The following is a 13,517-nucleotide window of genomic DNA, read 5'->3' as shown; positions in this document are numbered from 1 at the left end:
GGCTAAACTAGTTTGGCCTGAAGTGTGTTTATTTATATCAGGATAAACTAGTTTAGCCTACGCGTGATATGATAAACTAGTTTGACCTAGGTCATACTAGCTTATCCTAGGCGGTTAGGACAAAGTAGTTTGGCCTAGGCCAAACTAGTTTGTCCCGAAATCGGGTTTGGCCGGTAACATATACATTATTTTAATATATTTATAGGTTGCAGTTACATAAAAAAAGTATCCAATTGATGAATAAAACACAAATCGTGGATAGTAGTATAATTTTCTGTCTTATTTTAAAACACCCTGGGACTCATTTCTTATCTTGTCAACCTATATCCCTAAACTAATATAATACTTAAAAATACGCGTAAACTAAAGAACTTGTAACTTATACCACTAAACTAATAATATATTATGTACTTAAAATACCCGTAAACTAAATAAGTTTAATGTTTTCAAAATAACTAAGAATACTGTAAACTGTAAACACTAAGCAAGTTGATGAAGAAAATACAAGAATGAATAACTGGAAATGGATTCTAATAATTCAAGCGAACTGACCGACTGACCGTACGTTCATGAGATTTGTCGTCACGAAGGCGATAACGATGAAACTAAGCGCCAATGCTGCGTAACTCGTTTCATTATTAGATTTCAATATTTTTAGCAAATTTTCTTCAAAGTTGGAACACGCTTTTCTCGATTATTACTGGACACAGAAAGGTGAAAAAAAAATCAACGATTACAGAAAAAAAAACTCTTTCAAGTGATGGGAGTAAAAAGTTTGGTTATAATAGAACGTTAAACATTATAATCTAATTTTTCAACAGAATTTTCAAAAAAATAAAAAAAGTAAAACCATCATTTTAAAGGCAACATAATTTTGAACAACGTGTCCAAATTTCGAGACATTATGTCGGTAAATAACAGAGAAAACACTGTCCCTAGGTTTTGGTGCACCGATAAAACAGCCTTAAATTTTTTTCTTAACGAAATCGCGTCGTATGAAAGTATAATAAAACTTCATAATAATAATTTTAAACAAATATGATCCTTCAATGTAGGTACCTACTTATTCAAAAGTGTAACATATAATCGTATATTTATTCCAGATATTTTTCTCTCCTTGCTCTTATTTTTTTCTTTAGTCATATTATGGATGGCACTAATTTGCATATTATTGCACTTGTAGGTATAGATAGAAGCCAAATTTGAAGTTTTTACGCCTTACAATTAAATAATTTCAATACTCAGTAATAAAATTTCAATGTCAGTAACCAATCACTAACTTAAAGACGGTTCTTAGACCATTTTTAGATGCGCCGTAATATGTAAATTAGCGCCTTCCCACTACACCCTTACTAATACACCAAATATACCAAAATCAATCGTGTCAATACCAACGTATCAGAAAGTATTGTACCAACAAAGATAAAATGGAGAAGGAAGACCTGAACATCATCGGAGTATATTCCACAGAAAACAAGCCTCAAATAATAAGGGAAACATTTTATGACGAATTACAATTTGTAGTAGATAGTAGATCAACTCAGAAGATAATAATGCTGCAGAATTTAATCGCTCGAATAAGCAACCAAGCAATATCCTGAATTAAGCAAAAATATAATGAGAATGTTAATAAAAACGAAAATGGAGAACCGATGATAAACTTTTACACAAATAGCGATCTTAGAATAAACACCAAGTTGTTTGACCACAAAGACCAAAAAAAAGATAGGTAGGTACCTACCTACATTCAATAACACCCATTGACAAAGCTCTATGATAGATTTTGTTACAACCAACACAGATAGGTATAGGTATAGGTGGATTATTTATACAGAAAAAAATCAAAAAAGATTTCTGAGAATGAAATAGAAAGCGATAACCGATAACAGCGAGGAAATACTCAAAACCCCCATGGTTTAGAGAGGAAATAAAGAAAAGAGAACGACTTTTTACAATACAGAACACAACATACAGCCACTCTAAAGGAAATCGAAATTAAATGCATACTTTCATCAGAAAAATAAAAATGGAATACTGGAAAGCTTCTCAAATTTGATAGAAAATGACTTCTACACAAAAAAATATGGAGGATGATCAGAGGACAAAGAAAAGAAATAAGCGAACTAAATAAAACGAGATACATTCAGAAGGAAACATGCTTGGTCAAGGCTGATTACGTTCGATTTTTATTTGCTAAAGTTGCTTAAATAAACATTGAGGAGGGAGATAGGGAGAGGTAACGAAAGCGTTAAGGAAATTAAAAAATAGAAAATCACCATGAGAGAACAGAATACCGAACGAACTCCTAAAGTAGGTACGGAGGACCAGATCTGGCCAAAATACTATAAAACTAATCCAAAAATTATAGAACAAAACAGAATACCACAAGAATGAAGATCATTCTAATATGTGCCTCTATTCAACAAGGGAGACCGGAGAACTACAGAGAAATTAGCCTATCAAACACTACTTACACTAACATTAACAACCAAAGTGATAAAGTGAAATTACATAATATTATAATGCAACCAAAGCGATGTTAGCAAAAGAATAACAATGGGAATAACAATGGGTCAGGAAGATCATGGCACCGACGCTATATTTATAATGACGCAAGTGCAAGAGAAATCACTTATTTTACGGAAGGGATCATCAAAACGATCGAAAATAACTACCAGGACACAGGACAACACAATAAAAGCAAAAGTAGAAAAGAACTAACTGACTCAATTGAAGTTGACAACGGGATAAGACAGGGGGATTCCTTGAGCCATCTATTGTTCAACCTGATGATGGTTTAAAAATAAAAAAAATGATACAAAAAGAGGATACCAAATGGACGAAAAACAACTTAAAATAATCTTCTAGGTGTGCAGACGACACAATACTAATCTGTCAAAGTGAAGATGATTTTTTTATATCTTATGCTGCACCAATTTAGTGTAAAAGCATGAAAATTCAACATAATAATTTCCCAAAGAAAAAACACAAAATGCATGATTATAGGTACCTAACAGTAAATCTAGTAAGAGTAAGATATAGGTAAATTGGAGCTGGAGGGAGAGATACCTAATAGAAAAAGTTTAAACAAAAAAGACTAGATAAAGACTAAATGGAGTTTAAATATCTAGGCATCACACTACCTAGCTACGGAAAGCTCGAAACAGAAGTGGAAGATCACGTGAATGGAGCAAAAAGCCGCAAGATGCCTGAATGAAACAATATGGAGAAATTAAAACATTGCCAAAGAAATGAAAGACGGAATTTACAAAACAGTCTTTTTCTTCTTGTAGTTCCTTCTTCTATCAGAGGTTGGCTATCATCACAGCTATCCGTACCTTATTGGCGGCTGCTCTAAAAAGATCTAGGCACTGAGCTGCAACTATATCTACCACTCTCTTAAGTTTTTCAGCCAGGAAGTTTCTCACAAAACAGTCATCAGACTAATAATCCCATGATCTTATATAATATTTGAATAGATAGATATTTTATTACCGCCAATCAGAAGCATATGAAAATAAGAAGAATTGCTAGATATTTACTTGTAGGTACCTATAGTACCTATGCAGGCATACTAAAGTAAAAATTAATAGGTTGGTAATCTATAGAATTCGAAATAGGTTTACTAAGAATTGAATATCTTACCGTAAGCAGTTAAATACTCAAAATTTGGACTGATGCACATATTTTTAAAACCTTCACTAACCCACTTAGTTCCTAATTAAATCCTGTTTTCTAAAATTACTCTCGCAATAGAGATGGAAAAAATCGAGCTGCCGAAATTACTAGACTGATTGAATCTAATTTAGTTTTATACCGACGGCCGATGGCCGTTCCACGTTCATTTATTTGAAAGTTTCACGGCTGGATTCGCCCCGTCTACAATAAAAAGCAACAAGAAGAGTTCGAAAGTGGGCGGGAGAGCCACCACGTCGCACTTACCTGTGCCTGCGTGAAGAGGACCCGCCTTTTCCGACGTTGCGCCAACGGAAACTGCATGGGCTTGGAATCGGAGACTGCGCACGCGCCTAGCCCGGGCATGCCGCTGTTTAGGCCGTGACCCATGTTCGCTGCTGTTGCCGTGCTGCCCATCAATCTGGAAACTAAATTTAATGTTCCTGTTAGGGGGTTTTTTGCTTTTGCTTACTTTTTGCAGTTGGGATAAAGTTTGGTTTTTTTTTATCTTTTTGTTGGTTTGGAGTTTGTTCAGAAAATGAGGAAAATAATTTAGGGAACTTTTATTCCTAGTCTACACCATACTTTCATTTAATTATGTCAATCAACAATTTTTGCTTCAAAGATTTCGGTCACAAACAATAATACCTAAGTATTACTTAACATTCCCCAAAAAGCAACTTGTGAGATTGAAACAGAAAAATAATGTAAAGAAACAGTGAATCAAAATAAACAGAATGAGCCGAACTATTGTTTCTATCATTCAACATTGTAAAGTAGGTACTTATCTAATAAAAAAGTTTATTAATTAAATAAAATAAAAATTAATAAAAAGCAAAATAATATCTAAATAATAAAATAGTACGGGATCCGAATGAATAGATATAGGGGAAGGTGGGGGCAGGGCCGGACTGGCTCATGAAAAAGGCGCCAACCCAAATTCTAAAAAAGGCGCCAACCTAATATCTAAACAAAGGCGCCAGACCCCCCTCCTAAGATTTTACATCAAACTTTTTATGCAAAGTAATCAATATTACTTGTGAATTTTTTTAAGTTTAATTTTAATTTAACTCCATGAAGTAATTTACTATTTTTATTGGGAATAGTAAATTATATTAAGATGCCACAAAAATATAGCTTTAGTATCCCTTTTAGTCCGGAGACATTGGAGTGAGTAATCAGTGGTGGTCCAGCTGGAACAAACTATGGATGAATGAGATGATATGGAACTTCATCAACTACATCAACATCAGTAGTGAAGGAAACAAAATGCAAGTAGGAAAATAAGAAGGAGGATACTATAATCTTCGGAAGAAGAGGGTCTTCGGTTAGAAGATATTCGGTCAGGGGTAGGGACCTGACCAAGACGGATGTTCCAGGAGAGGCAACCTTGCAAAGGAGCTCCTCACTTGGGGAAAAAGATCTAGAGAGAAGGAGGAGAACTCCGACATAAGACTACGGAGAAACGAGAGTTACAAATAATTTAGTGAGACTAATGTCTGACCATACAAACACGAAGGTCGAGATCAAGAATGATCTATAAACCTTAACAGTGTCACCGAAGACATGGAGAGCACTTTCAGACAAGTCACCCTCGGTAGCATTGAGAAACGAGATAGAAAGTGGAGAAAACCGGAGAGGAAGGAAGGACTAAGGAGACGGCAAGTATGTCCACACCGATGGACTTCGAAAGTTCTTCCCCGTAAAACTTAGTGAAAGAGAGATAGAAATGATCGCAACGGTCCCGAACTCAGGTGAAAGAGGCTTTGAAAAAATAAACGACATTATAATAAAGTCGAATGGGAAGAAAATTTCTATATGCGGTCGCCAAACCGGGAAGAGGGAATAAATCTGCAGACGACTTAGTAGTGGTCATGAAACAAGGACTTTCCGGTGAGGGGAAAAGGTACCATGACCTAATAAGGGAAAAGCCGGTAGTATGTGCAGGAGGTACATACAGCCCAGGAGAGGTTAAGTACCTTTAACTTAATACTATGACCACAATTACAAGAAAGGGTCAGGAGGAAGAGAACAGGGGAAATCGTCAGACTATTTTCATGGCTCCTGTAGAGAAATGGGTGACAGGGATAAGAGACTACTGGCAATTCTTTTGAAATTGAGGGAAGACATGGAGACACTGGATATCAGAGTAATTATATTATCATAGCCCCCCATTACTCTTAATAATGGGGGGCTATAGAAGTAGGAACATCAGGCAAATCCTGAAAGTAATCTTCATGGGTATGGACATCCATCTCTCACTGAGGAGTACGAACGCGGGGACGCAGAAGTTAATTTTAAAGGGAGGTGGAAAATCCTACGCCGAGTTGCTAATTAAGGGTAGCGCAGACACGAGGAAGGAGGGGATTAGCGTCAAAAACGCTAAGAAGACTAGGGGCGGGGACCTCAACCTCGAAGTGGCAGAAAAAGAACAAGCCGAGCATCTGAAGAAGACTATCGTGGCCCGCACGGAGGGAAACACAGTAGAAGATGTCCGGAGCTATCAGGACCAGGTGAAAATATTTGATATAGACGGAGATGTCACAAAGGAAGAAATCCTGAAGATGGTTTGGAGGTATTCCGGCAGCAGGCAGCCTAACGACGTCTCTATGGGAAAATGGAGAAGGCAATACAACCGTTACAGTCCGAATCGCAGCAGCCAAAAAGGCGCTGGAAAGAGAACATATACCCATTGGCCGGAAGTCGTGCAAGATACGAGAGAGTCTGCATGTGCCTCAGCGGTGCCTCAGATGCCTGCAATTCGGACATAGTAAAACCGACTGCAAGGGAAAAAACAAATCGGACTCCTGCTACCGACAAAGCAAGGGGGCACTTGGCACGAGATTAAAGTAGTGAGGCGACTTTCTGCCTTACGTGTAAAGTCCGGTCACAGAGCCGACAGCTTACAATTCTCGGAGTATAAAAAACTGATCCTGGAAAAGCGGGGCCTCAAGAGAGACCCTGCCACAAGGGACGAAGAAAGGGTGGATGAAAGCACCTAGGACCAGGAATCAGACAAAAACCATCTAATACGAAGTTCCTTCAAATAAATGTGGGAAGGGCGAGGACCGCTCACGATGTTGCAGAAACACTTCCACGAAGAGAAAGTTGTGACGTGATCCTCTTTCAGGAGTTCAATGTAAAGTTGGTCTCTCGACAAAGAATCATTAAGCATAGGAGATCTGATGGGGCAGGGAAAAACCTATCAGAATGGATCCACGCCACAGGGATTACTTTGCTAAATGACGGTAAGGCACCTACGTTTGTGAGAGATAATAGTGAATCCTTTCTGAACATCTCACTGGTTTCAACGTCACCTTTAAACAGGGTCATAAGCTAGACTGTTTTGGAAGAAGAATCGCTCAGCTTACATAAATATGTGAGTTTTGAAATAACGAACAAAAGGAAGAAACAGGAAGATAGATATCGATCGAAAGAGACTTTTAAATGAGGAGGTTTTTATGGATGCTTTTGGCTTGATTGGTCCGAGATGCGAGGATGTAAGTAAGTTGATCGAGGGTCTAAATGCGACATCACAGTTGGCTTATGTGAAGTCAAATGGGAGGTATGAAAGGAAACAACCATACTGGTGGAATGAGCGGCATAAATATCTGAGGACAAATTGTATTAGAGTAAGGAGGGTACAACAAAATTCAACTCGTATTAGGTATCAGATAAGCTTTAAAGGTAGCAGATTAGATAAATAATGCCTGATATGAGTTGAACGAGTTGAATTTTGTTGTACCCACTGGCCTTATCATGTAGCAATCTAGGGCGCAACAATCTTATATGTATAATGTAGAAGTAAAAATTGTCTTCGAGGGCGCCGCTAGTTGCATCTAAGCTATTTATTAAAATAGAATTAGCGGTGATTGATACAAACGAAAGGCGCCTGAATCGCAAAAATGGTCTTCGAGGGCGGCGCGCATCGCATCTAAGCTATTTGATTATCTGATATCTGATACATGTTGACAAGTTGTATTTTGTTCATTGTCTGGCTTCATTATTTAGGATTCTGGGGCGCAACAATCCAGTATGTGTACCGTAGTTATGGAGCGCAGAAAAATACACCTGTATAATTTCGGCCAATTGTGGGATGTAACATGTAACACTCTTTATATTAGATATCAGATAATCAAATAGCTTAGATGCGAGGCGTAGTGCGCTCGAAGACCATTTTTACAATTTGGGCGCTTTCGTAGGTATAAATATCCGTTATTTCTATTATATTAGAAACAGCGGAAATTGATACCTATATGTCTTCGAGGGCGTCGATGAAATTTTTTTTTGAGGGCGCCGCTCGTTGCATCCTAGCTATTTATTAAAAAAAAATCAGCGGAGATTGATAGCTACCAAAGGCGCCTGAATCGAAAAAATTGTCTTCGAGGGCACCGCTCGTTGCATCCAAGCTATTTATTATAAAAAAACAGCGGATATTGATACCTACGAAAGGTGCCCGAATTATAAAAAATCGTCTTCGAGGGCGCCGTGTCTAAGCTTTTTATTATAATGGAAAGAGCGGAAATTGATATCTACGAAAGGCCCCCGAATCGTAAAAATTGTCTTCGAGGGCGCCGCTCGTTGCATCCAAGCTATTTATTATAAAAAAACAGCGGATATTGATACCTACGAAATGTGCCCGAATTGTAAAAAATCGTCTTCGAGGGCGCCGCGTCTAAGCTATTTATTATAATACACACAGCGGAAATTACCTACGAAAGGCGCCCGAATCGTAAAAATTGTCTTCGAGGGCGCCGCTAGTTGCATCTAATCTATTATAAAAGAAACAGCGGATATTGATACATATGAAAGGTGCCCGAATCGTAAAAATGGCCTTCGAGGGCGCCGTCCGTCGTAGCTAAGCTATTTGATTCTCTGATGCCTAATACAAGTTGTCTTTTGTTGTACCGACTGGCTTCATTATGTAGGATTCTGATTACTGAGGCATGTAAAAACATTTTTTAGGGGAATGGTAACTGCATCATCTTTGTGTAAAGGTTCAAAAAACATTTTTTCCAGTTTAATTTTTTTTATGGACAGATAGGTACTAACGAAGGCAAAAGGCGCACCGGCCCGAGGGCCGGTGGGCCGGCGGGCCAGTCCGGGCCTGGGTGGGGGAATACCGCGTACTTAAGCGGAAAAGGTGATTATGACAAGCTATGATCATCATCATCCAGCCTCAAAAGTCCACTGCTGAACATAGGCCTCCTCCCCTCGTTTCCAACCCCATCTATCCTGCGCCGCCCTCATCCAGTTTTTATTTACCTTTCTTAAGTCGTCAGTCCATCTTGTAGGCGGTCGACCGACGCTTCTCTTGTCTTCTCTTGGCCTCCATTCCAATAACCTCTTCGTCCATCGCCCATCTGTCATTCTGGCTACGTGTCCTGCCCATCTCCACTTCAACCTGGCTATCCTCTCGATGACGTCAGTCCCCTTTGTTCTTCTCCTGATTTCTTCGTTTCTGATTTTGTCTCGCAGAGTTATTCCTAACATTGACCGCTCCATTCTTCTCTGCGTGACTCTTAGTTTGGTAGCCGAGGCTTTAGTTAAGGTAAGTGTTTCTGATCCGTACGTCAAGACTGGGAGGACGCACTGATCGAATACCTTTCTCTTTAGACATGTGGGTAAAAGCTATGATCATACAAGCAACTAAAACTGATTTTGAAAATAAAATTTGCATTGGCCTGTTGGGTATGGTATTGGCCAAAAATTGGCTATGCTCAATTTCGTTCTATTCAAACAGTTTAATAATAATAAAATTGTTTTGGGGATATAAAAAAATATATAGGTATGCAAAGTCCGCAGATAGTGTGCTACTTTTTTTATAAACAAAATGGCGCCGACAAATCGTATTTTTTCATTTATTGCTGTATAACTCCGAAGATTTTAACTTTACAACAAAAACACCCAAATAAAAATTCACCGCAATGAAATTTTGCATAGAGATCTGTTTTTCACGATTTGTTCCGACGAAAATTTTCCTCGGAAAATGCGGGTTTTCCTAACAAAAACTCTAATTTTCAAATAAAGTTTTAGGTAAGTACCTAATTATTAATCAATAATTAAATAACTTGGTGACATCAAAGCTTTCTTGGTATAGATTGTAATTCCAGAAGCCGGTGAAAATTAAACGAATATTTTAGCAACAATTCAATTGTTAATTAACAATTTACGATCGCAATAATAACCAAAATAATAATGATACATTGATCAAACTTATAAAGATTATAAAGATGAGATGCTTATTTAATATTTTATCGACAAAATATAAATTTTTCTTTTTTTTTGCATAATCTTTAAATTTTGAAAAAAAAATAGTTATAATACGCTGGTCTAATTAGTAAAGTAGGTACAAAGAAAGGTTATTTACCAGCAATTTTATTGCTGGAATCGAATTATAAGATCCTATATATTATTAATATAGGTATGCAAAGTCCGCAGATAGTGTGCTACTTTTTTTATAAACAAAATGGCGCCGACAAATCGTATTTTTTTCAATTATTGCTCTATAACTCCGAAGATTTTAGCTTTACACCAAAAACACTCAAATAAAAATTCACCCCAATTTAATTCTACATAGTGGCAAGTTTTTCCCGATTTGCTCCGACGAAAATTTTCTTCGGAAAATGTGGGTTTTCCCAACAAAATCTCGAATTTGCAAATAAATTTTTTAGGCCAGTAATTATTTATCAATAATTATATAGCATGGTGAAATAAAAGCTTTTTTGGTATAGGTTATAATAAATTCAGAAGCCGGTGAAAATGAAACGAATATTTTAGCAACAATTCAATTGTTAATTAACAATTTACAGTCGCAATAACAACCAAAATACCTAATCATGAGACATTGATCAAACTTAGAAAGATTATAAAAGTGTGATGCCTATTTAATATTTTGTCTACAAAATATACATTTTTTCATTTTTTTTGCATAATCTTTAAATGTTTAAAAAAAATTGTTATAAACAAATTAACATTTCTCAGAAATTGTTTATTATATTCTAATTTTAAAAAATACTTAAAATGCGTATTTCATAGGTCTTGAAAATGAATGCTTTAAAAAAATTTTACAACCATTTGCAAAAAAGTTATGAAACAGCAAAGTAAATATACGATTTCTCCGTTGTTTATAATTTGTTTTAATTGTTTCAAAGCTTAAATGTGAGTCTATGGTACAAACTAATTACTCACAAAGAATGTCAAAAATTAGTGCAATGGTTATATTTTAATCAAAGATTAAAAATACTTTTTTTTGTAATTTTTAGCGCAAAAGTAGGCCTGATACAGAGTCGGAGCTAAAATGTTCACCCGAAGCGACTGACACGCAGTATACATTATTTATTAAAAATGTACGTTGCGCGGCCGGTCGTCGCTCCGAGTGAAAATTTTAGCTACAGTACTGTATTAGTCTATTTTCAAGCGTGTAATTACAAAAAAATATATTTATAATCTTTAATTAAAATATAACCATTAAACTGATAATCGAAATTTTTTTTTGTAAATAATTAGCTTGTACTTTAAACTCACTTCTACGCTTTGAAAGAATTAAAAAAAATTATAAACACCGTAATAATCTTATGTTTACTTTGCTGTTTCATAACTTTTTTGCAAATGGTTGTAAAAAAGTTTTAAAGCATTCATTCAAGATATTTGAAATACGCATTTTAGCTATTTTCTAAAATTATGATATAATAAAAACTTTCTGAGAAACATTAATTTGTTTATAACTATTTTTTTTAACATTTAAAGATTTTGCTAAAAAATAAAAAAAATTTATTTTGTGACAAAATGTTAAATAGGTATCTCATCTTTATAAGATTTCAAAGTTTGATCAGTGTATCATATAATTATTTTGGTTATTATTGCGACCGTAAATTATTAATTAACAATTGAATTGTTGCTAAAATATTAGTTTAATTTTCACCAGCTTCTGGAACTATAATCTAAACCAAGAAGGCTTTTAAGTCACCAAATTATTTAATTATTGGTAGATACTTACTTATCTAAAACTTTCTTTGAAAATTAAAGATTTTGTTGGAAAAACCCGCATTTTCCGAGGAAAGTTTTTGTCGGAGCAGATCGGGAAAAACACGTCTCCATGCAGAATTTAATTACGTTGAATTTTTATTTGGGTGTTTTTGTTGTAAAGGTAAAATCTTCTGAGTTATAGAGCAATAATTGAAAAAAACACGATTTTCGGGCGCCATTTTGTTTGTAAAAAAAGTAGCACACTATCTGAGGACTTTGAATACCTATATTATTAATATATAGGATCTTACAATTCGATTCCAGCGGTCCAAAAATGGCCTATTCTCCGATAATCAGCCCAGACTATACTAATACTCAATAGCATAACAAGTCTGTATTCCTGCATAATAACCAATAATACTCGTTAAATATATTTAGGTACCTTTGAAATTTTCTGCGAGACGATAAAACAAAACGCGCCTGTCAGACACGTTGACACGTATCGTTCGCGCATCTGACACAGAAGTGTGAATACGATAATAAAGAGAGCGACTGAAATATAGGATGGTCTTGTAGTGCGCTTCAAACTTATATTTTCGGAGAAATCAAGGAATTCCATATTAGGGCACTATTCCATATTTGGTTACTTTCCTCTACCTATTGTCAACCAAAGCCTGCTACACTCTGCTGATGGGTTTGCTACACATTTTTCTTCATTGGGTAGGATGAGGGCTGCTTCTTTGATTTTTCTCTTTTTCATACCTGTTTCTTTCATCACTATTGATGCATCTTTCTGTTGTAGGTACTCGATGTCCATTGTTCATTTACTCTGTGTTCATATTTTTGTATCTGTGATGTGATCTGTCGAAGTCACTGTTTTTGCATTTTGTTTCAATTCAACGTAAGTTTTTTGCACACTCGTATAAAACAAATGTGTTTTTATGGGCAAGCTTGCAGATATTTCATTGACCGCTGGAAAGTCACTTTCTTATCTATCCATTACCGATTCCGCAGGCCCGTGCGCAGGGGGGGGGGGGGTTTTGGGGGTTCTAACCCCCCCCCCCCATCGAGAATTTTTCCACATAATTTTCCACTAGCAATAGTCCTTATTCTACGAAAGTCAAACCGACTTGATAATAAATATTTTGTTGTCAATTTTTGTTTCGACATTCTCAACTTTCTCGATCTTGTGCACGTTTTTTTTAATTTTCCCGCCTTTTTTACCTCCTATTATCAGTGTCATTGTGAATGTAACCATCGATAGTATCGATTATGGAGACCTGTAAGAAGGAGTGGAAACGCAAAGCATCGTTTGTGGGCTAACTGATGTTTAAATTTAGTTAATAAAAATATAATATGTAAATTAACTACAGACCGACAGTCTGACTTTTATAAAATTAATGTTAATTTTTGTGAAATATTTTGTCTCAAAAAATGCATTGTTTCGACAGAAAAACTTTCAAGATCCTCCGATTATCACTACCATTTTCAGGTTAAAATGTTAAAATAAAAACCAATAATAGGTAGATAATACACAAATTTTATTTACACCGAACGAAATAACATACAAACGAATATAATCCATGAACGTTATAAATAACATAAAGACAAATCATTATAAAAAAAGTCTATTAACTTCGTTAAGTTCCCTTTTGAATTTTTTAACGGAACGATAACTCGATATAAATCCCGGTACGAAGAAAGTTCTTTTAGTGTAAGCTTTCTTGGCACTCATATTTAAATAATATTAACCACCAAAACCAGTAATTTTATATTAACTACGAATAATTAATTATTTTCAAAATTTTCACATTCACTCCAATGCAAAACTAGCATCTATCTCTACGCCAACTCCGCCTAGTGACAAACCAGTG

The 13,517-nt window shown here is 35.8% G+C and overlaps 1 protein-coding gene across 1 annotated transcript in view; it reads right to left on the bottom strand.

Moving 5' to 3' along the window:
• Positions 1 to 13,517, bottom strand: part of LOC114337084 (homeobox protein Nkx-2.1) — a 173,538-nt gene that overhangs the window by 103,474 nt on the left and 56,547 nt on the right. Inside the window, exon 4 of the mRNA XM_050652684.1 lies at positions 3,943 to 4,103. Coding sequence (XP_050508641.1) covers positions 3,943 to 4,103 — 161 coding nt within the window. The remainder of the gene's footprint in view (positions 1 to 3,942; positions 4,104 to 13,517) is intronic.

Source organism: Diabrotica virgifera, chromosome 6, assembly GCF_917563875.1.
Source record: "Diabrotica virgifera virgifera chromosome 6, PGI_DIABVI_V3a".
In the NCBI taxonomy this organism is placed as follows: domain Eukaryota; kingdom Metazoa; phylum Arthropoda; class Insecta; order Coleoptera; family Chrysomelidae; genus Diabrotica; species Diabrotica virgifera.
Note: the sequence above shows the minus strand (reverse complement) of the source record. Positions and strands in the feature narration are given on the sequence as shown.